Source organism: Xiphophorus hellerii, chromosome 22 (genome assembly GCF_003331165.1).
Source record: "Xiphophorus hellerii strain 12219 chromosome 22, Xiphophorus_hellerii-4.1, whole genome shotgun sequence".
Lineage (NCBI taxonomy): Eukaryota > Metazoa > Chordata > Actinopteri > Cyprinodontiformes > Poeciliidae > Xiphophorus > Xiphophorus hellerii.
This window is the reverse complement of record NC_045693.1, coordinates 8,787,270-8,810,549: the sequence shown is the minus strand read 5'-3', so window position 1 is coordinate 8,810,549 and position 23,280 is coordinate 8,787,270. Positions and strand designations below refer to the sequence as shown.

At 39.6% G+C, this 23,280-nt stretch overlaps 1 protein-coding gene across 6 annotated transcripts in view; it reads right to left on the bottom strand.

Moving 5' to 3' along the window:
* LOC116713200 (signal-induced proliferation-associated 1-like protein 2) overlaps positions 1–23,280 on the bottom strand; it is a 116,401-nt gene that overhangs the window by 72,293 nt on the left and 20,828 nt on the right. For 5 of the 6 annotated variants that reach the window (XM_032553273.1, XM_032553271.1, XM_032553274.1 and 2 more), the window contains exons 2-3: positions 19,745–19,892; positions 1,538–3,274 (exon numbers count right to left, since the gene is read on the bottom strand). In XM_032553273.1, the coding sequence (XP_032409164.1) occupies positions 1,538–3,044 (1,507 nt within the window). In that variant the 5' untranslated portion in view covers positions 3,045–3,274; positions 19,745–19,892. The remainder of the gene's footprint in view (positions 1–1,537; positions 3,275–19,744; positions 19,893–23,280) is intronic. The other variant, XM_032553272.1, reaches the window with a different exon arrangement.

Genomic DNA, 23,280 nt, shown 5'->3' with positions numbered 1-23,280 from the left:
AGATTTGTAGAGTGTTGGTTTATCACATAAATCCTAATAAAATACAATGTAGTTTACAGCTGTAACATGACAAAGTGTGGAAACGTTCAGGGGCTAGGAATGTTTTTGCAAGCGACTGTAAAACAGACAGTAAAGCAGAGAACTCTGTTGGTATTTAAGCAGCTAAAGCTCCACCTGTTATTGGACAAGCAACAAGCGAAACAACATCTCCCTGTGGATACGTGGGATCAAAGGTAGCTCCAGTCACGCCACACAGAGCATCTTTATGAAGAAGCTCAGACAAACGAGTGTAAAAGGTGAAGCAGCTGTTTTCTGATGGGCTTAAGAATGGTAATTCAATCAGCTCTGGGCAGCAAGAACAAGCGGTGAGAAAAACAGATATGTTGCAGTGATGGGTGTAGGTCACATGGCATTTCCAGTGTCAGCTGAATAGGTGTTTTAATGAGGAGTACCAAGACCTTAGCATAGTTCTGCTGACCCTGCAGCTTCATATGAGAGTCCCCACTCTCCACTGGTCCCTATGGGAAACAGCTGCAACACACCCTAATTCACCTCAGTCTTCTCACATGACTGATCAGAGTTTCTTTGTAGGGAGTGGGCTGAAATCTCAAGGAAGATTTGAATGTTTCTCTGTAAAGGCACATGGTCGACCCCAACACAAGCCGGCTATTGTTCTGGATGTTATTCCATCTAGACCTACAGGAAGATATCTGGCCTTATGAATGTATGCAGATGTAGCTGAACTTATATGATTCAAGGAAGGGCAAATGGCCTAAAGGACTCTGAATGGGCTGAACTGCCGGAATCAGTTCTCATTGTTGAAGATGCGTGACAAAAATTGTGTCATCTTGTTCTCAGCCTCATGTCGTCCGCCCCTTCATGTCACAACCCCTGTGGCAAACCTTTAGCCTCCTTTCCAGTTATTGTGTGGTTAGTTTGAATTTCATGGGTGTGTTTATGTATGCAGGTAACAGCTGTACACAACTTCCATGAGTCGCTGCTCTGGCTATCTATGAAAAGTAGGAGTCGCTGCTCTGGCTATCTATGCAAAGTAGGAAGGATCGTTAGGTAGGACAGGTAGGTAGAACAGCAGTTTTTCAGTAAGAGATCAGATTTTGAAGCCATGAGGAAGTACGTACTGAAATATTAAACTCCCCCTGCTCAGTTCTAGTCTGATGCAGCAGGAGAATGGCTCACCAATGCTTTTTTTCTCAGTAACGAGAAAAATAAAATGAGATTTTCCGGTCCATCAATTATTTCCTCGTAATAGTTGTTCCTCTGCCATGATCACTGTGTTTACTGTACAGTTGTAAACCACACACGGCAAAACACAATGACATATACTGCCAGGGGAGCTTGACTCGGTGTGTCTTGTGGACCATGAAAGGTTTGTGAGAAAACAAAAATCAGAAAAACATATGACCGCACGCTGTCAGTTCGACCTTGTCCCGACCATCCTGGACCCTTTAGTCATTGAATAGTTATCACAAAATCAGTGTAAATCACCCTTGTCAACATTTTCAGTAGTAACTCTTACCTCTTCCATAGAAGAACTTGTGGTAGTAGTATGCTCCAAGATCAATGTGCTCAATAATGTAGCGTTTCACCTTCTCCCTGTGGATTGGCTGGTTTTCTCTTGGCACCTCCAGTACAGAGACGCCAGCATTGGTACAGTGGGAACTCAGAGAGGACTCAAACGAGCAACTCTCCGACATGCCACTGTAATTGGCACTGTTGGCTCTGGAGAGGGAGATCTTCCTCTCCCCCTCACCGCCGATCTCGTTACGAAAGTGTGGACAGCTCAGCACCAAGTTGTTGCTCTTTCCGTCTCCCTCATCCACGTCCAAGTTCTCCTTGGGATTCAGATCCTCTCTGCTCCCAAGCGGAGATTCGAACATGAGTTGATTTCCACTGCTGCAACCTGCTGCTCCAACGTCTCCAGGCACAGCGACAGTGCCGCCTCCCAGCACTCCACCTGCCGCAGCCCCAACACCAGCTGAGGCGGCCGAAGCTCCAGTGGTGGTGTTTTTTCTCTGGCTCAGATTTGCCCGGCTTGCCACGGCTTCACTGATGTTGAAAAGCACACTTTGGACGTCGTAGTGGGCGAAGCATTTCTGAAAGCTCAGGGGTCGCCGGTCGTCCTCTAAAGAGAGTCTCAAGGCATCACTTTCACTTTTAATGGTCCTCAGTCTCCTGAACAGAGAAGTTTCTGTTGATTCTGATTTAAGACGCCTCATAAAGGACTTTTCCCGTTCCCGGCTGTAGAGGAGAGAACTGTCTATGTAATCATAGCCTGGAATGTGGACTATCTCTCCCCGGGCAATCTGTGCGGCTGTCTGTAAGCTTGGGGACAAAGAGGCATCACAGCGTAACAACTCTGGGAATCCCAGAGGCGGTATGCTCCGATGATCCAGGTTGTCAACTCTGTAGCCTCTGAGCATGGTGAAGAAGCCGTCCCCACCGAGGCCCTGGCGGTCAATGGAGGACGTGCTTCCGTATTCACGGTGCAGGGAGGCTCCGGTGTTGGGATTGACAGCGTTCTGGTCCATTATATCCTCAGAGTCAATGTCACTAATGGTCACATCACTGTTGCTCCGCTGACGGATCGGGTGGAGACCCTTTAAGGGAGAGTGGCAGAGAAGGTCGCTGAGTGTGTATTTGTCAGTGTAGTCCACTTCCACACACACTGCCTCGCCTTGCTCCAGTAAATCCACAGCAAGATCCTGCTGTCCGTTCTGGAAAACCGGAATGACACTCTGGTAATTGGGTGAAGGCCGTACATCCCAGCCATCTTTCCGTGGCGGCCATTCTGTCACCCTAGCCCTGACGCCCATTTTGGGCATGGCAGGAGTACCGTTTGTTTTCCCTGCACCGTCGGGTTTCACCTGCATACTGGAGGCTGGTGGTCCCATGCTGCCATTCAAGGCCTTGAGTTTCCTGCTGAATAACTCCTCTGACTGCATGGCTTTGGAGTATTCTTCAGGGTCTCCCACAAATCCCACAAGGGTTGGTTTGTTATCTGTTCCAGGGCTCAAAATACTCATATCCTGCTCGCAGATTCTTTGAAGAGCAAACTTTCAGGAAGTGTCTTCATCATGTCATGTGGCTGGAGGGGGATCTCCTTTCCTCAGTCAAAGAGAGAGCCGTCATCATAACTCACACAGGACGGGTGGCATCACTATCGACACTTCAGGACGACAAGGACACTCAAGAACAGCAGAGTCTCTTCTTACAGGATACCACCAATACAGAAAGGCAGTTGGAGGAGTCGGATCTGCAGAAAAGACATAAACAAAAGAGAAAACTGAGCACACAGCAAGTGAAAATTGTTCATTTTAAACACAAAAGCATTTCTTCCCCGTCATAATTAAGGTACATTCAGCTGAGCTGCATAAATGACTTTGCAGCTGATCTAAATCGTAGCAAACCTTTATAATGGGGTAAAATTGAGGCTGTATTAGTTTATGAGCTATGTAGTCTGCATGACAAAATACTGCTAATTAGTGTGATGGGAGGAGAGGGTGCCATTATAGGTTTACAACTAGATAGATATACATTGTTGTTGCTGTCTGCAGCCAGTACTGAGCAGATGGTAGATAAGCAAATCACAGTAACAAGAGGCAGATGTTCACTCAAATGTTTGCATGCCAATATCTGATCCTACCACTCGCACCATCACAAACCCAAAAGATTATAAAGAAATGGTTTGGTTATAATTTTTTGTTTCACAAGATGATTGCTGTGGGTATTAAAATGCAAACTATCTGGGGCAGATTGTAAAGGAAAGCAGTAACTGATCACGTTTTGTCACACTCCACTCAGCAGCCGTTACATCAGAAGACAATATTTGCTCAACACTGTGTGGTCAGATATGCTGGGAAACTGAGGACACAGGCAGACAAAAGCCTAATATCAGCAGTTTTACTTATTAATCAGAACATCTGAGGGCGAAAAAAAGGGAAGTAAACATTGGTTTTCTTGTCCTTGAAAAACAGCCTTTATTTCTTCTTGGGGATTTCCAGATACACGTCAAATATTTGGTTCTCCTTCTATAACTTATATAAATATATAATGACCATATCCAATGCAATACAGCTCTGGAAAAAATAAGAGACCACTTAAAATGATCAGTTTCTCTGATTTAACTTTTTATAGATATATGTTTGAGTAAAATGAACATTGTTCTTTAATTCTATGAAATACTGACAACATGTCTCTGAAATTCCACGCAAACATTTTGTGTTTATTTGCAGAAAATGAGAAATGGTCAAAATAACAAAAAAGATGAAGCAAATTCAGACCTCAAATAATGTAAAGAAAACAAATTCATATTCATTTAGAAACAACAATACTAATATTTTAACTCAGAAATCAATATTAGGTGGAATAATCAGGAGATTTTCAATGGGGTTCAATGCAGTGGTCTCTTCATTTTTTACAAAGCTGTATGAACAAAATGCAAATATCTCATTCAGTCTGTGAGAAATAGATATTGTAGGTAGAATTGTGGCAAAAACACCATATTATATCACATGTATTACAACCAATTGCCCAGTTAGCATACTTTTAAACGTTCAGTAACAAGTTATTGGGAGTTAAATTTAACTAAAAAATTTTTGTTGCTAGTCTATTGTTTGTAAATCTACGTGTGACGCACGCACAAACTCAGCCAGATTCATATGGACCCATTTATTTTTGTGTAGATAACTTGCAAAACTGAATAGTTAAAGATACACAACGATAAATAGCTTAAAGTAGAAAGAAGAAGAATTTACAGCGTCTCAAATTTACAAGAAGGTTAAAACACCAATGATTCCTGCCTGTCTGTATGCTGTGATCTGTTTGATTCACTGTTCACATATGTCTTCCCAAACACCTGTCCATGTGGGAGACAACTATGCTGAGAGCAGCTGAAATACTAGTCAAAGTAAAGCGCTAAGATAATGTAGAACATGAAAAACTTTGTAGTTTATTTTAGATGGACAGAATGTAAGTCAGTCTAAAGCATCAAAGAGCAAAATTTATGAAGCAGAACTTTTATCTGTGAGTTTTATCCACAAGTTAGTAATGAGAAGCATATTGAAATATGCTTTGAGCCAATGTCCTGTCAAAACACAAAAATTATGCTAAGATTAGTCAAGCACATAAAAGAGAGTACACATAGAAACATTTACCAAGAACTTCAAAAGGACTTTTATATAAAGCAAGAGAACTTTTCTTAACATTTTGTCCACATATTGTTAAAAGGAACCGTACCAAAACATGTTGAATTATTAAATTATTCAACATAAGAGGATAAAGATGCTAACATTAGCTTAGCATTCCAGCAAATAAAAACAGTTTCCAGGGGCAAGATGTGAGTTTATCAAAATCTGTAGCTGTATGTGATGAGTTGGATATAAAAACAGTAGTTAAAGCAATGTTACAGAAGCTTTTATGACCTTGCTAACCCCATGTGGGAGCAGAATAATATTATAGATATACTGGAGGAAAAGAATAACTGGCTACTGGATAGATTAATCAACTTTCCACATGTTCCACTACTGCACATGTTTTACTTTGGGTCTATTAGGATTATATCAGTGAGATTCGTCTTTGGGTTCCTCTCTTCAAACGCTTGTGTTTGCATTAAAGATCATGCTGCAGCAGATCTGGCTAATGAGTCTTCAGCTCTGACCTAAATGCTTTATTCCTTGTTCTTTGGAGCTCATGGTGTGCACCGCATTAATGTGAAAACTGCTCTGAGTTATCCAGTCATCCTTCCGCATCACAGAAAACATGGTTCCAAGTGATCAGTAAAGATAATAAGCTAAGCTGAAGCTTCTCTCTTCCTAAAGTTCAGCTGTAAACAAAGCAGATGAGTGTCACTTCATGCCCTAGTCTTCACCTCATCTTTTATCCAAAAGGTCTTTTAGTGTGAAAGCTGCAGATCTCACGTAATTGTTTACATTTGCCTACAATGTTTGCCATCAAAAAGGAGCATAGCCTATTTTGAGAAAGGGAAAATGGTTCACAATGAGATTAGTTGCAAGCCAAAACCAGAAAGCATACACACTGGAGGAAACATTTTAATTATAAAGTAAAGCACTCACAGCTGCCTGCATGGATGAAATACAGGTTAATGCATGCATGCATGACCCAAATATGAAAGGGAAATATAGTAATTCCTCATGTAGACTCAGTGCTAAATCATTAAAAGCCTTTCTTCTCCTTCATCAGGAGGCTGTTTATGAACTCGGTTTCAATAACCAGCAATAAAAGGCGACTTAATGCTGCGTCTCATTTATGGGTTCGAGAGGACAGCGCCTTACAAGCTTGTGCAATGTGAATGCATAATGCAGCGATGTGCCAAATAATGAATAATGCAACATGTGACCGACTGCAACATAATGAACATTAGAAAAGTGGAATATCAACACAGATCAGATCTGGATTTGAAAGGGTCAAATAGGCAAACATGACTTTAAAGTGTTTGTTTTTGTTTCCTTTAAATAGTGAAACGGGAAATATTTAAGTATCTGAATCTACTCCCATCAGTTTGATGTTATATTTAAAATTATAGCTTAAACTCTTGGTTAGAATTAATATATAATGGAAGAAATAACAAGAAAACAGTGAGTTATGATCCAAAAATGTAGGTTATCCAGAATGCTTTGCAAAAGTATTCCTACCCTTTATATTTTTCCCCCATTTTGTCACAATTAAAACCTAACTAAGTTTAAATTTTATTCCTGCACACTTTGCATCACCCCAAAATGTTCACCTTTGGTCTATCATTATTACTAGAAAATCTCATTCTGCATGTTTTAGTTTACCCTAAATGGGAATATGGAAACTGGAAACAGGATTTCTTATGGCCTTCTTCCAAAAAATATATTTTTTCCTCCCACTATTTCATAAGTGAATAATTCAGAGTACCGTACATAGCTGATAGTTTTCATGTGGATAGTTAAAGTCTGCTAAGCTGACAATGCACCTTACCAGAGGGGCCGCTTTTTATTGGCTGATGCCCATTCTACGTGGTCACGTGCGTGGCCGTCTCACAAACACACTTAGCTTCCCGTTAGCTAAGTACAGCATAATGGCAGAACTGATACAACTTCTACACCTTGAAGCCTGTCTGCTACACAGTCTTACGTTAGCTAAACAGATCAATATGCAATATGTCTGTATCTGACATACACTAAAGATTTTATTTTAGCAGAAAAGGCTTTGGACTAAACTGTTACTCGTGTTAGCCACTAGCACCAAGTACAGCTAGTCAATCAACCATCACTGTGTTCAGGGAAGTGCTGATTAATAATCGAGAAATAAATATCAAGCCTGGAAACTTGATACCGTAACGGACTGAATGTTATGTTTTTAACGTAATCTTTGCTCGTCTTGCGGAGAGCAGGCGGTTGCCACGGTAACAGGTGTGCTTAAACTACAAAGAGAGAGAGAGAGTAAAAAGGTAGCAGTGGTTTTGAGTTGATCACCTGTTCAGGTTATTTTACCTTTGTTTACCTTTGCTGTGGCGCATTACAGCCGCTGTAGTTTCTAAACGTTGGACTAATTACCTCGTTCGTTTGTGAGTTTACGTCATTCACAACAAACATCAAATAGAACAAATATATTTCATAAAATTTTAACAAACAAATGGCTTCTACCGTGGTAATTATGTGAAATTAAATTAATTATGTCCCATCTTCAGAAGATTTGCCTTTACCTTTACAGAGCTCTTTGGTTCCTCCTATCAGTCTGTAGCTTCTCATATTGACGTCATCAAACCAAATTTCAGATCTACCATAACTGACTGACACCTGCTGGCCTCAGGTTTGCAACCAGCTTGTGACTGAGAAACCAGTGACCTCCTCCCAGATGATGACATGAACTTGTTAGTTCCTCTGTCCATTGTAGTAGCTGATATATTGTGAAAATCTGGTAGAAATGATGCATTAATCGAGTCATGTTTATGTAGAAACAACGTGCCACGAGGCTTTGCTTGTGAGACTTTGCGGTCACGTGGGTCAGTTGTGGGCGGAGCTTGGTAAGGTCCATTGCTGCAGCACCTCCAAGAATTTAGTTTATTTATTTAGTTAGTTGTGCCATCCTCTGTACCAATTTTGAAAAACTGGTTAAAAGTGCTCTGTAAGATATTTAAAGTTTGGGATATTGTTTTATAATTAACAATTTTCTCCTTGTATGCTGTGTAATCCTTGATCTTCATGATGCCGTTAATCCAATAATGTTCTCCACAAATTTCCAAGAACTTGGTGTTTAAATAGCTATTTTACATACAGGTGACTCAATTTACTAATTAAGTGAATTCTCATGGAAATTGGTTGCACTGGGCTTTATTTATAAGTATGACAATAAAGAGGCATGATTTTAATATGTAAAAAAAATATAAGAAAATTACATATTTCATTTGAAGTTCACAATTATGCTTTGCTTTGTCGCATTGATACATTAAAGTATTAAAGAGTTAAGGCAAAAAACACAAGATTTTTATTTTCAAAGACGTTTATCAAAGTAATATTTTTCCTTGAAGTTGTGACAAGGAGCAGAAGCGACTCCAGCCAAACTCTAAATGTCACATGTTGACCAAACGCTGCCTCTTCACACTCACAATTAGGGCAGGTAACAGCAAAATGTGGCACCGGTGCATGAAGCGGGATCAGAGTTGACACTCTAACAGAGACGTTTCTTTACTTCTGGCTGCGAACAGGAAGAACAAAGACACTGACATAATGCAATCTGATAGCAAGGCAACAAAACAGCATGTCTGACCTTTCGCTGCTGTGAAAAAGATACCTTAACAAATACCTTAAGTTATCTGGGATAAAAAGCATTATGCTTCTATTAATTGCTCAGTTCAAAAACAGAGCATTCTGAGTGAATTTTCTTAAACTCTTGTTTACATAAGACTAACAAACAGCAGACCAGACTATTTATGTACACACAGTCCAGCATGTCTGCATTTCTGTAGCTAAATGGGGTCAAATAGGGCAAATAGGCCCTTATTTCATGTCAGAGACAGGACAGGATAAGTCAGGGAACATGGTGGTCTGTGTTTCCTTTGCCTTTCCTCTATTAGCTACTTTCCCCCACCAAAATGATTGATGCCAGCAGTTATAACACGTCTCACTCTGCATCTAGCCCACAGTTCCCACGACCAATGGAGAGCGCTACTTGGTCAGCAGATTTCCTGCTGGAGTGTGACCTGAAGGCTGTTTTCTGTCCTTTCTTTTGTTGCCGTCTGCACAGGAGAGGCAACAGATGGAGGGTGGGAGGTCTGCTTTTCCAGCAGCCCTCTGCTAACTGGAGTAATGTACTGCTATTAGGCCTGTTTTAGGCACAGGGCCTGGTGTACAAGGGGACTGGATGGAGATAGGGAGAGACATGGAGGCCTAATTACAGTAATGAACTCATTTTCTGTCTCTGATGTTGGATAGTCTGTCTTTCATCTTGGTTCATCCAGATGAGCTGCCCTGCAGTTCAGCCAGGTCTTAAAATAATCCCCTGACATTGTAGCCTGATTAAAGGCTCCATAGATATTAATACACTGTCAGAAAAGTGGGTACATTCAGTCCACCACCCTGAGATTAATGCACTTCTGTTGCTAGAAGCAGACTTCAACTGAACAGGATGTAAACCGATTGTCGCTACAGATGTTCTGATCAGGAGTTTTTCTCAGATTCCAATATTGATCCAGTCAGATACTTATCTACAATAAAAGAAATATACAGTATATAGCTTGAAAATTCAATAACTTTCAAAACAAATGTGGATAAATCAGTTTTACTCACCTATCAATGACATTCCAGATGCAGTAATATGCGTTTTTCTTAAAACTATTTTGTCTCAAAATAGCAATTTTCTGAAAAGAAAATGGTCTACACTACAGCTAGCATGTTTACTTTCTGTTTTGATATGAGTTACTGATGATTCTGTATATAGTTTGAACAAAACTTAGAGGAAACGTTGATCTCCTGCTTCATAAACTTAGTGATTTGCGTTGAACATCATCAAATTGAATAAACTGTTTCAGCTGTTTTCTATTCAACTCTGCACAGCTAACCAGGGACGTGACCAACATAAATTTGGTGCAGTGTACCTGTCTCAGGAGTTATTACAGTTTGATGAAACTGTAATAAAGTTTCATCAAACTTTATTACAGATTGAAATTAAAAATGTTACAATCTATGGAACGGAAAAAATATATTTTTTTGGAACTGGACCAGGATTTCTCAAGTTAACTAGAACAAAGAAGCAAAACTTGCCAAAAGTAAGTTTTCTGGATATTACTACAGATCTAGGATTTGTTGAAACTTCAGACTGCCATTTCAAAATATACTAGCAAAATCTGAAAAATGTAAAAGTAAAAAAAAAAAAAAGAAAACCGCTAAACAAAAGAAGTACAAGATCGTCCTTATTTATACATCAGAGATTATATCTAACATATCAGGGGGTATTTGTACCTAACTAAAGAAAATTCATCAAACTACAATCTAGTTTTTGATTCAAAAACGAAACAGATTTCTCAGTTTTTGACCTGCTGGTCAATCTGGATGTTTGACTAGTTCATGTAAGAGTCATTTCATACCTCAGCTTTATCCCTTGTTCAACTGAAAGGTATATTTGTCGTCAATTTCTTTATCTGCCGCAGCTGGACTCTAGTTAACATGAAGGCACCCGGAGTCCAAATGGACAGAAATGTCCAGAGAGACCTTACTGATGTATCTGAAGCCGAATATTTTTCCAAATGTTAATGAACCACCGAGTGAAGCTGATATTGCACAGTTTTTAGTAAATTGGATGGTTCATGTACAAAGGTGACCAAAACAACATGTCTGCACAAAATATCAAAATTTGCATAGATGTCACAGGAGGATTTTATTGCATGATCCCGACACTGCTGACTGCATCGCTTCAAACATGTAAAAACAGTATTTACATTATTTTGAAACCATATTCCTCTAAACTGTAAAACGTTTCACTACATCCTATCAAATGCACATAACATCAAAGCCAAATATGTTTTTTTTTTTGGGCTGACAGGGCTGCCGTGCCATTCTGAGCCCGGAGGTGAAAACAAGCCTGTGATTAAGGTCAATTACATTTAATGAAGCCTTGTGTAATTGAGTCATAAAAATGCTCCTCTGTTTGCTGCAGACAGGAAGTCATTGCCGGCCTCGTCCCCAAGATGACGAGCTAAAACCGTCACCATCTTCCCCCCTCTGCAGCCGAGTCAGATACAAGCCAGGATGATTACTGAAGATTTCCGGCTCATGCTAGTCATCATAAACTGATTCAGGCAGCGTTGCCACGTGGAGCAAATTTACAGCTTCTTCCCAGCACACGCATTAGCCCATTTGTCTCTGTTCCAGTTACCTGCCTGCCGTCATCTTCTGTGGAGACGTTGCATCCCATCAGACGTTTGGATGTGTCACATTGTGTTCATCGTTAACAGCCAGGAAGGAAAAGAACCCGAGTGGAAAGAAAACAAACCTGAAGGCAAACTCTTTATGCCTTGCTGCCCACTATTTGATTCCTCAATAAACTCACAATAAAAACAATGAATCACTTGCAATGTCACTCCATACTCAAAAATGATCAAGTCCACCCTCCAAGGACATGATTTAAAACCGAATAAGAGCTCTGCTTTCCATCCTTCACAGAATAGCATCTGTTTTCAAAGTTGCAGTGGAAACTGGAGGTGTGTGTGTGTGTGATGCATCAAATTCATCACACTTGCAGTAAGAGAAAGACGGGGGGTCACGTCTGTAACTAGACAGCCATTTTCTAGTTTGATGAAAAAACACTTGTGTTTCTGCTTCGGTGGAGCAATTCTTCAGTCTAACTGGGTTACCGCAAAGAAGAATGCGAAGTTAAGAAGAGAGTAGAAAGCGGTGGGGCAGGAAGAAAAGAGTTGGGCGGGAGTTTTGCCAAATCTTGCTCAAAGCGTTTTCTTCAGTTTAACCGCAGATGCAATTAATTGGGCAATGTTAGCCTTAAGAGTTCATTACAGGGGCCTGGGAAACCAGGCATGCCTTCTTCCCCAAGTGCTTCCATAACCAGAGGACCCTTCTGAAGGGGTATTAAGACTTTCTAAGTGTGTATCTGCACCACTGCTCGCACTCGCTGATGCTATGAAAGTTTAAATCAAAACGCACCATTCAGCTTCTCACTCTTTTATCTGCAGGCTCCAACAATTCAGCGTCACAACGGGGAAGAGTCTCCCAATTAGCGCTGATGCCAAAGCCTCTCCATTGACAACCCCCTATCCCGTCTTCCTGCACACAGCAATGCCTCAGTGCATCTGAGCCGGTAAGAGCCCAGTTCTCTAACTCCACCCTTTCTTAGAGCTCCAAAAGGAACACCCACGTGTGGAAGCATTGCCTGCAGGGAGTAATGCTGAGATTTTAATGACCAGTGTGAAAGCAGGGTCACACCCTCAGTAGGAGGTATGGAAACCAATGAAATTAGTTGCACTCAGCTCCCTCTGATATGTGGAAACAAGAGAAATACACCCAAGCTCATCCAAAAATATCCTAAAGGATTGCAAGTGTTTATTTAGGTTAATCAGGATTGCATGAGTTACAGAATTTAAGCAATTCAGCAACATCATCCATTAGTTAGGATGTAGAGATATGTCTCTCACGAAGGCCAGCAATAATGGAAAGATAGAAAACCCTTGCTGGTAAATCTGCACAGTACATGTGTCTGTTTTGTAGACTGAGAGGATATTTGCAGTATATTTGAGTTGTGATGCTTATGAAAATCCTGATCTAACCCGAGATGCAGAGACGTCACTTTCTTAGAGCAGCATATCATCAATCGCCATAGAAACACCAGGCAGATAGACAATGTGTGACAGGAGGAAAAGCAAATGTTTGCTTTTAAGATGTGTCAAAAATAAATGCATCACATTCTTATTGTTGTAGAAACTGTGACGCTCATTTCACTGTGATATTTAAACTGCTATTCATTTAAAAACCAAAAACATAAAATACTTTTGAAAAATTTAACATAGAACACAAACCGGCTTACATTTGGGTCGACATCCTAAACACATGACTGAGTCTACTGATCAGCAGGATTTGGTGAGAACAAGACTTTGCAGACACTTTTACATGTTTTTATCTGCATACCGTGAAAATAAAAAGCCCAAAGCAGGGATTAACTTGTCTGTTACAGACCTGTTGGATTGCCTGTGAAGACACAAAATGTTTTACTCTTGAATGCATAATGCGCCCAACTGTCTTCATTTTTAATTATTCATCTGCCATCTTGTCTTATGCATTGCACCAGGATTCCCAAGCTACCTCTGGTACTATAACTAATTTTGCAGGGCGATAAATTGTCCCAGTAATAATTGCGAAAAACTATAACATTGTTTTGATTTTCAAGTAATGGGATAAAAATGCGAGTTTGTCTACACTAGAATTGAAACACAACAACCAAAAACAATAAATAAAGACCTACACACAACAGAAACCACAAATAAAATAGATTATAAAGTCTGTAAACAAAATTGACAGTCAGAAAATATTAAACTTCAGAATGGAAGTTTTTATGAAATCAACTGATTAATTGCTTATTGCATCAGACTAAACCACAATCCACCTTATCGAGCACAACCAAAATCAATGCAACCCAGGGTTTCTCCCAGTGTATTATAAGCCTGGCGGGTCACCAGGCTCTACGTGTGGCCCCACCAGGCTAAATCTTTTTAAAATGTTTGCATTTTTAAGACTTTATGGTTGGTTTTCAGGTATTAATCTTCCAATCTTTTAATAACACATAATTATCAAGTGATATTTTCAAATTTCCTGTCAACTTTAAAGATTATTTTAATCTCAAAAAGACAATGGACCGTTGGATGAATGACTGCCGTACCGCCCAACCGCCAAGCTTAGCAAGTTTTCCTGGGGAAACCCTGCAGTCATTTAAAATATCTGCTCTGAACTCCAGAAAAATCTTGAGAAATGCAGAAAGCTGTATGCAGTACACATGCTAAAACGGTGAGCAACAATTAAAGGCTTTTTGTTTACATCTCAGCCTACACAGACTGGACTGGACATGACCCAACGACAGCAGAACAATCAGCAGAGGAGATAAAAAAGGAGGTCAGCCAGCAATGAGTAAACATAAACCATCACTGTCCCTTCATTCCCTGGGTACCGTGCCGTATACTGGACTGTGGGAAATGCCTACACTAATGTCCTCTCTGCGCCCCAGGTGCAGAAAACAGACGAGAAAAAAAAACATTTTAAAAAAGGAGACTGTGTATTCAAGATTCTTACCACTGACGGCTGCTTCTTAATCTGTTTCACCTCCAAGGATAAGACAAGAAATCTTTTAAAAAGATGTTAGTACAAAACTTCTGCTTCCCACAAACTGCAGACAAAGTGTGAGAAGTTTTCTGCCCAAGTGCCCTCCAACGGTCGACTCACCCCACCTAATCTGTCAACATCAATTCACTCGCACGTAAAATTAAACACGAGTTCTGTTTGCTTTGCTGTGGACTTTGGGGTTTGGACTAGTGGTTATTTGTAGCTGTGGTCTTTTATCCTGTTTTTCTACATCAGTCCCCCCTCCAGTCTGCTCTGCGTTGCGTTGTCTGTGGCTCCATCTGGAATGTGGCGGCTGCACAGCTGAGGCTAACGCTCAGGGGTCATCCCATGTATGGACTGCACTTTATGTAGTTGAGAAAACAGTAAGTGTTCACCCGACACAAAGTGCAAAATCGTAAATTGTTTTTATTTCCTGCCCACATTCAAACGTCTTAATATCTACCAGATGCTGCTGCAGACAGAAAAGGAGCAGATTCCAGCACAAAAAGGATTTTTAAATTATGGGATTTAAATGAAAAAGAGAGCAGAAGGAATAGCCTTTCACATAACGGAGCTTGGTGTTTTTGTAATGAGACAAATAAAGCACAAAAGTTTTCAGTTGATGATTTAATTTATTGTCGCAGAAACTTTCCGACCACACAAAGTCAAAGTGGAATACTTCAAAAATCAACATCATGTGTCAATTTAAAGAAACGGATATCTATCACCGGACGGAAAACATGGAACAATGGTGGCTGGCTTTCCAAAATTACTGCAAAACCTCATTGATGTCTCATTTACGAGATCACAAAATTAGCTAAAAACAACATTTAAACCAGTGTAGGCCTCAGCTGACGTCTGTTTTTATGATACAACAATAAGAAAGAGGCTGTGTGAAAACTGAGATTCCCAAGGCAAACATCACTGCAGACCAAAAAGAACACAAAGAACACATCTTACATTTACAATGTTGAGGAATTTTGGGACTGATGAGGCTGGTTTTAATCTTAAGACAGATTTTCAAAGGAAGACCTCATTCTAATAGTCAAACATGATGGTAGTAGTGGGATGGTCGGTGGCTGCTATGTTTCTCCAGTTGATTTTTTGTAATTTATGGAACCGTCGTAGGAGAAAATCCAAACGAGGTCGGTGTCCCTAAACCACCCATTGATTTATGCATCGGATACTTGCATAAGCATTAGTTTAGCAATCTGGTGTGAGAACCCTCAAGCTGCAATTGTTATCTGGAGGTCTTCTAATTAAAAAAAGAAATCTATAAACAGCTTTGTTAGCACTGGACACTTCTCTCAGCCATTTTGAAACTATGAAACAACGAGAACTAGATGCACAATAAAAGGGTCCGGTGTTTCTTTAAAGAGAGAATTTTCTGTAAAATCAACTGTTTTTTAGCTTTATATTGTGTTATGATGTTATTTTCTATTCCCTCCCATCTGCTGAACTTATCTTACAAACTACTTCTCAGTCTAAAACTCCTAGGAACGGTTGTAAACGGCATCATGGAGGAGCGTTGTGATGACATGCTGAAGAAAAGCGTCATTAAGAGCAGAAGCTTCTTAAAGACAAAAAAAAGTCCAATTTCAAGTCGTCAAATTGCAAAGTCAGATTTCTTCTAATAGAGTCGGCCCAAAGCATATGGTTAGGAAAATATAAAGGTTATGAAATATAACCCAGTTTTAAGTCTTTGAAAGGCATTAAGTGATTTTTAGCGCAAAATTAAAATGTGCCAAATAAATTGGTTCCCGTGTTCTTAGGTTCAAGTGCCAGATATTGGTTTAGGAAGACCTTTATGTGCAGAGATTAACAAAATTACTAACAACTGGGAACTGAACTCCAGTCAAATAATGACATGAATAACCTGTGAATCTGGGCGAGGCCTTAAAAATGTTGGTCCAAAAAACAAAGAGCTGCTCTTGTTGAGCTACACTGAACCTCATTTCATGCGGTACAGCCATGTTAATCCTGGTTGTGCACATGAACAGAGCTCTTCTGGGTTGAACTGAAACTGGGAGTCTCTTCCTGGTTGCACTGCCAACTGGCTGTGAGCCCAGCGCCTGCCAGGCAGCACACTGCCATTGTCCTTTAGATGTTTCTGGGTGATCTGAGAATTAAAATAGACGGGACAACTGATCCCCTTTTCATTTTTTACATACTGACAAAGAACAAGAATTGTGATGAATATTAGGTGCACAAAGCAGCTAATTGGCAGATTAAAGTGGTGTTGAAATACTGCCGTGGACTTGAATAGTCACAAAGAGTGTCTATTCTGATAAAATATTATTGAAAAGTGACTGGGAGGGCTACATGGTTACCATGGTAACAGGACTGACAAAGCATTGAGTTTCTGGTAAAGTTAAGTACACTGCAAAAATAATACAAAATTTTACAAGTATTTTCGGTCTAGTTTGTTGTGGAAATATCTTACTACACTTAAAACAAGACAAAACTAACTAAGAAGTAACTTTTCAGCTTATAGTTAAAGGAGGTTGTTTTAAGTCAATGATTCCTTAATATTGATGAGAAAATATTAGTTCCACTGGCAAATTATTTCAATTTAGTGTAACCAGTGGAACTAGTACTTTTTAATCAATATTAAGGAATTTTAAACTTACGCTGCGTTCACACTGAACACGTGTCACGCGTCAAAAACTTGCCTGCCGATTCAACTTGGACACATGTGCACTTTGAAGTCAGACGCTTGACACTTATGCTGCATTCACACCAAAACCGTTTTGAGCGTCAGGCGCATCGGGTTTACTTTCAAAGTGTATGTGGACGCACATCAAACTCTCAAAACGCTCAAAACGCTTCAATCACGCAGCGCTAGGTGAGCAAAACGCGCCGCGATCTCGATGTCCGTCCATATAGGCTTTGAATGTAAACCTGACTCGCCTGATGCTCAAAACGCATTAGAAAATGCCCTTATATCTTGCTAAAAACTTACTTTTAAGTTAGTTTTGCCTTATTTCAAGCATAATAACATATTTGCTCTAGAAACTAGACAAAAATACTTGGTAAAATGTTGTGTTTTTGCAGTGAAGGGCTACCGTGACCATAATAATCTGTTGACATCAATATTTTAGTCAGCATATTGTATTATATTATGATTTCTTCTTAATTTTATTTCCCTTTTCTAACAAAGGTTAGAAAACAAACAGCAAACCCTCTCAACTGCTAAAGTTTTCAAAAGTTTGGAAGTAATTAAAGTTAGGTGATGATAAATGGGAGTCTTTATACGCTTTGTATATCCAGAGGCTGCAGATGAACTGACAGTAAAGACAGAGCCTAACTTCCTCCAGTTTAAATCAAATTTAGATGAGTAATCAATGCTACCATTAGACAAGATCCACCATTAGGTTCAATTATTTGAAACAAACCAGCTACAAACCACAATAAAGCAAATGTAATTTATTGTTTATTAGATATGCTGCTGTTTTTTAAAAATATTAAATGTACATAACCGCTAAATTTAGTTGTGGCTTTTAAGTGAACATTCCCATTGTGCTGAGTAATATATTCCTTTACTGTGGTTTCAAAGCACAGTAAAGCAGTGTTAGCATGATGGGTGGAGCTCCTTTAAACATCACATTAAGCCTTTGTTCCTTCTCACAACCAGCAAACATTTCAACCATTTGTCCTTCTTATAAGTGATTAAGTGTAAGTGAAACCGTGTTATTCTATGCTCTGAATAGCTACAGAAACAATAATCACTAACATTTTGCTGTCCTTGGACTCTCAATAAACATATTTTAAACTGTAGAAACAATGCAGCAGACAATAAAATAAAACAACAAATTTTTAAGTTGAATAGAAATGTTAAAATCATGCTAAAATATGAAAATTTAAGCTAAAGCGTAAGAAAATTGTTTTTCCTTTAATTTCTGTCTCACTATATGTAACATTATGAATACTCAAGCTTTATTATTCGTAAATAATAAGTGTGTCATTTTAATTATTTTTTACTATACTTGTGATAATACTTTATTCTACACTTTAAAGGTGCAGTATGTAACTTTTGTAAAAAAAAAAAAAAAAGTCAAAATATTTCTTATAAAAATTATTTGAAATACAATTAGGATTTTTATATTAACAGCATTTTATATTTTTACAATTTATAGCATTTTATATTTTATTTTTATTTTATCTACAACTACTACTCAGTGGTAGTTGTTATTGTGTCTTGTCTCTATGCTGTAACTGCAAAGTAATTTCCCTGCTTGGATGAATAAAGTACTTCTATTCTATTCTATTCTATTCTAGGAGGGAGAGAAATGAATCATTTAGATTAACAGATTCATTGAGAAAAATAAAAGTGGCTTTAAGGTTATATATCAAATCAAACCCTAGAAGTTTTAAAGGTCTCCTGAATGTTCCCAACAGAAGGAGGCCACGTTTGGTCCTGCCTGCTCCAGCAGAGTCCCACAAACAGAGAGCGCTGTGCAGTGGCCCTTCTCCAAAAGGGACCATCTGTCTCTCCCTGAAATGGGCCCAGCCACAGCGGACCTCCCTGCGACGGTGGGGCAGATCAGGACGTGCCGGGTTGATGTGGCCCAGCAGGTCCCAAGAATAAAACAGCACCTCTTTCCATCAGCACACATCCCTCCCTCTGTCACTTCCCACAGCTTCCTGCTGCTTTTCGGGCTACTTCCAAACCGCCGGCTGCCTGCTGGCGGATCACGCTTTCTCAGGGAAACGGGAGAGAAATGTGGTGAGAAGAGCGCTCTCATCCCGCAAAGGGGAAGCTGCTAAGAGACTTGTGAGGTGTTCAGATCGAACGCTCTGGGAAGCTCTGTGTTTCTGCACGTCAGCTGAGGTCAGTCAGAGTCCACACCGCTACATTATCAGCAAGAAACAGTGCACCAAAAGAGGGAAGTCGGGAAGCTATGTGACGCTGCTAAAAGTTGAGAACACTGACGCAAACACATTCACACAAATATCATCTGGGGAGCAGCATTAATACTTTCTGACCTCAGCATGCACTAGTGTCACCGGACCATCTCTCACTTCTTCTTTCCCTCTTAAAGTTTGTTTTCCACACTCAGTGTGATGTTGCTGACAGAAATCTGGCATTTGTGAGATAATTCAGACTTCTGGGCAGCAGCTGCAAGCCCTGCTGCTGACACAGAAGAAGCTTTACTCAACCAGCGGATGCAAAGAGATGATAACTACAGGGAAGAGCAGACCAGACGCAGATGAATCACTGGTTTATTCACCTCACAAGAGCTGCGTCCAGCAAAGATATGCTCATGAATTCCTCAACTGATACATTTTCCAGTGAAGATATTACTAAAGAATGACTAAAACAAAACTCCTCTTTTTATAAACCTTATTTAGAGCAAGCATGTAAAAAAGCAACATAAAGATGCAAACAAATTGCATTTCAAATCAAGAGCAAACATGCTTACCTCATCTAGAGAGTCTCAGTTCTATCAAAGCCATAAAATCTCAAAGCAAAGGGCAAAGTGTCCTGTGAGACACCGTGGTAATGAAGCTACTGCAGAGATGCTGTTCAAGTGCATTAAATCCATCAGCCACTTGTTGAGCACGAGCCTCCTGAAAACACAAAGGAAACAGGATTCAAAGCGCTGCACGGCAGAAATCTGTTTCTCCAGATGATTTAAGGAACTGCTTGTTTGCAAGCACATGAAGAAAACTAAGGAGAGTGCAAAATATAGGTGTGATGATCAGGGAGGAAGTTTTGTGAAATGCATACAGCTGCCTCTTAATGCACAGCTCCCTCCCCCCTATGACAAACCTACCACCAACAGCTGAATAAGCCTGCATCATTTGCATTTGTAAGGGAAAGTGGGTGGTTGTGCAGGAGGGGAAGGAGGGAATGCTGAGTGTTGGTGTTTGGGGGGAAGGAGGGAAGACCGTGACATTCAACGAAGGCTGTGACAGGAAGGACAAGAAAAAAATGGAGGGAAGCAATAGGCATTGTTTCCAGGAAAAGATCCCCTAGGTCAAGCTTGTGACCTTCCATGTTACATGCAATGACTGACATTTGAAGCTGCAGAAGGAAGCGGAATCTACTGAGAGACTGCATGCATGTGTGGCAAACAGAGCTAGAAATCCACTTTCCAACTTAAACACACCGAGATGAAGACAGAGAAAGCTGCAGAGAGCAATAACCTTTCTTTAAAACTGATAATCCCTGCATTCATACTCCATATGTGATCTTTTACCTTCAGCATAAACAGCAGGAAGGTTTAGGATATTTATCTAGTGATGTAACAAGAAAGAAATATTAAGGCGCAAACTATGAAGCTTCATAGATAAAATAACTCAAATAAAATACAATGACTCTCAGGCTTGATTATAGTCTAAATAATAACACAATTCAATTGACTGATGGGCATCTGGTCAGTTCACCTCTTCCCATTTCAACCCACCAATTCGTTCCTTCCTACTTTCTGTTATTGAAGTACTGTAGCTTCTTACAATGATAAATGGTGATTAAAAACAAATCTGAAATACTATATGGCTGTATATTATCAAAAACATAATACTTATGTTTTATAATACATTGAACTGTCTTTAATTTGGACAATACCAATTTTTTGTCTGAAAAGTCGATTAATTTAGCGAGAGTCGTTTAGTTGGCAACAATGGGGTGGCTATTGTTAACCGCGCTCATGCAGATTTGACCTGGTGGGAGGGTCTGTCAGTCTCTCTCTCCCAGCAGAGCAAAAGATGACAGTGGCTTATTTTCAGACCTTTCCAGAAGTAGATAAGATCGGTGGATAAGATCTGCTTCTCATGTAAATAGCGGCCAATGTCAGATCTCCCAAAATTAAGGAAATGAAGAAAATCAGGGCTGATTTATTGAAGCACCTCTACAAATAACTCCTGCTCTTGACAGCAGATTCTGACAAGAACAAAAAGACTGACTTCAGATTTGTAATTATTCAATTGGATTTGAAAAAAAGTGGAAAAGTGGGGAAAATAAATGGCCAAAAGATGCAGTGAACATTAACAGACTGCATGTATCTGTATAAGACCTGATGATGCACTGTTTGCAGCAGAGCATGTGTCTTTGTAATGCTAATCTTAATGCCAATTCTGAATTATGTTTTTCTAGAAACATAAATAAGGCATTTTATAGTAGTTGTAAAATGTAAAAATTACATTCATGCACATTAAGAAGTGAATCACAACACTTAAAAAAAAATCCATTTAGTTCTTTAAGTGCTCCTCCCTAAACATTGACAACACAATTTATTCCTCTGATGCATTTATTAAAGTAGAAAGTGCAAACATAAAACACATGAATCAGCTCCTGTGTTTCTAAATTCCAGCGCTTTAGGATGACAGCCATCTATGGAATAAAATTAGCACCACAGCTCTGAAAGGACGACCTTTTTGGTGCCATGATTAACATAATTACTACCAGCAATCCATCAAGTGAGAGCTGAGCTCAAGCCACGGCACTGATAGCCCAAGTCAAATAATCAAACGACAGAGCAGGGCTTTGTTTGAAAATGCAGACTCTGGGTCTGATTAAACATACCAGGCTGATAACAGAACCGCTGAATAAGATATTGCCTCATATCTTAGAAATGCACAAAGAAATCTGCTGGTGACCAACTTGGTTTCTGCTTGGCTGGACCTTACCAGCCAACACCCTGTCAGAAGCTCAAGAATCTAATTTGTTTCTGATCAATAAACGCACCATATCTACATGCTAACAGGTTATTCAAATAGCAATACGTTTTGGTGTGAAACCTGTTGTCAGATGGTTGAAATTGAAGAACAAAAGCTGTAAGACACTAATTAAATATAAACTATTTTCTGCAAATGTATGTCTGTTCATTCAGGTTGCTACGGCAGAAAGGTGGACTTTGACAGGTGCAAGCAATTTCGTTTATTCAAAGTAACAAAGAGGAGAACTGACCAAGAGCAGACTTAAAGGCTTAATGCATTGCAGAAAAGCTGCTTGGTTTTACGTTTTTGAGCTTCTAAACTTCTCCCGTGTTGTGAAAAATGCTGGATTTGGAAATATAGCTGTCCTTTAGGAAATTTCAGGAATTTACAGAGACTGCACTTAATAGTTTGTGATGCTAACAGGGCTAAAAATGCTAATAAAATAACATTATAAGAGCTTTAAAAATCCACTCCTTAATCATTTTGATTTTGCTTATATGTGCAAAAAATATTTGTAAATACTGGTTAAAGCAACTCTTCTCAGAGAAGTCACCTCTGCCCCTAACATACATATAGAGGGAAATAAAAATATGATGAATTTTGCTAATTATAGAGCTAAAATTTGTGTCAAAGACTTTCAGAAACTGAAGTCCATAAATGTCTGGTTGGCACATCTCCAAGCACATCCTCTTATTAAAAAACCACAGCAGATAGCTTTTAGCACAAAATGTCAGTCAACAGTTTGACAGTTGTGACTGTGTTGATTTACGATCCAAATCTGTGACAAGTAGGCACGCAGGAAACTTGTTAGGCTTGTTTGAACAAGTCGCAGCTAACTACAAACAAGTTAAAAAAAATCCTGCTTGAATGTTTTGCACAACTTCCCCGTCAGTCCTCCTTCAAGACTATATTAATAGCATTTCTGTGCATTGCTTAATGACTTGATTATATATTTCCTCTCTTCCATAATTGAGTTTGAGGCAGCTTAATTAGAAAAACATAAAAACAGTGTCATTCTAGCCACTTCCTGATGACTGCTTTGCTCTGCCTGTTTCAGGTTGGAGGCAGGAAGGTGTTAATAGCAGGAAATGACAGACTTTAATCAAGCTCAATGAATAGCAGCAAGCACAGCTCTTTGCGGCACAGTCGGCTTTGATCCAGCCTCTGCAGGCAGGTTCTCGGCTTTGATTTGAGTTGCAGGGAAGGAAAGGGTTTTATTTGAAGAGTGGGAAGCCCCAGGAGGTAACACTTAAGAGTTCTCTGTCGCTGCATCCCTGCAAACAGACGGACTATTCAT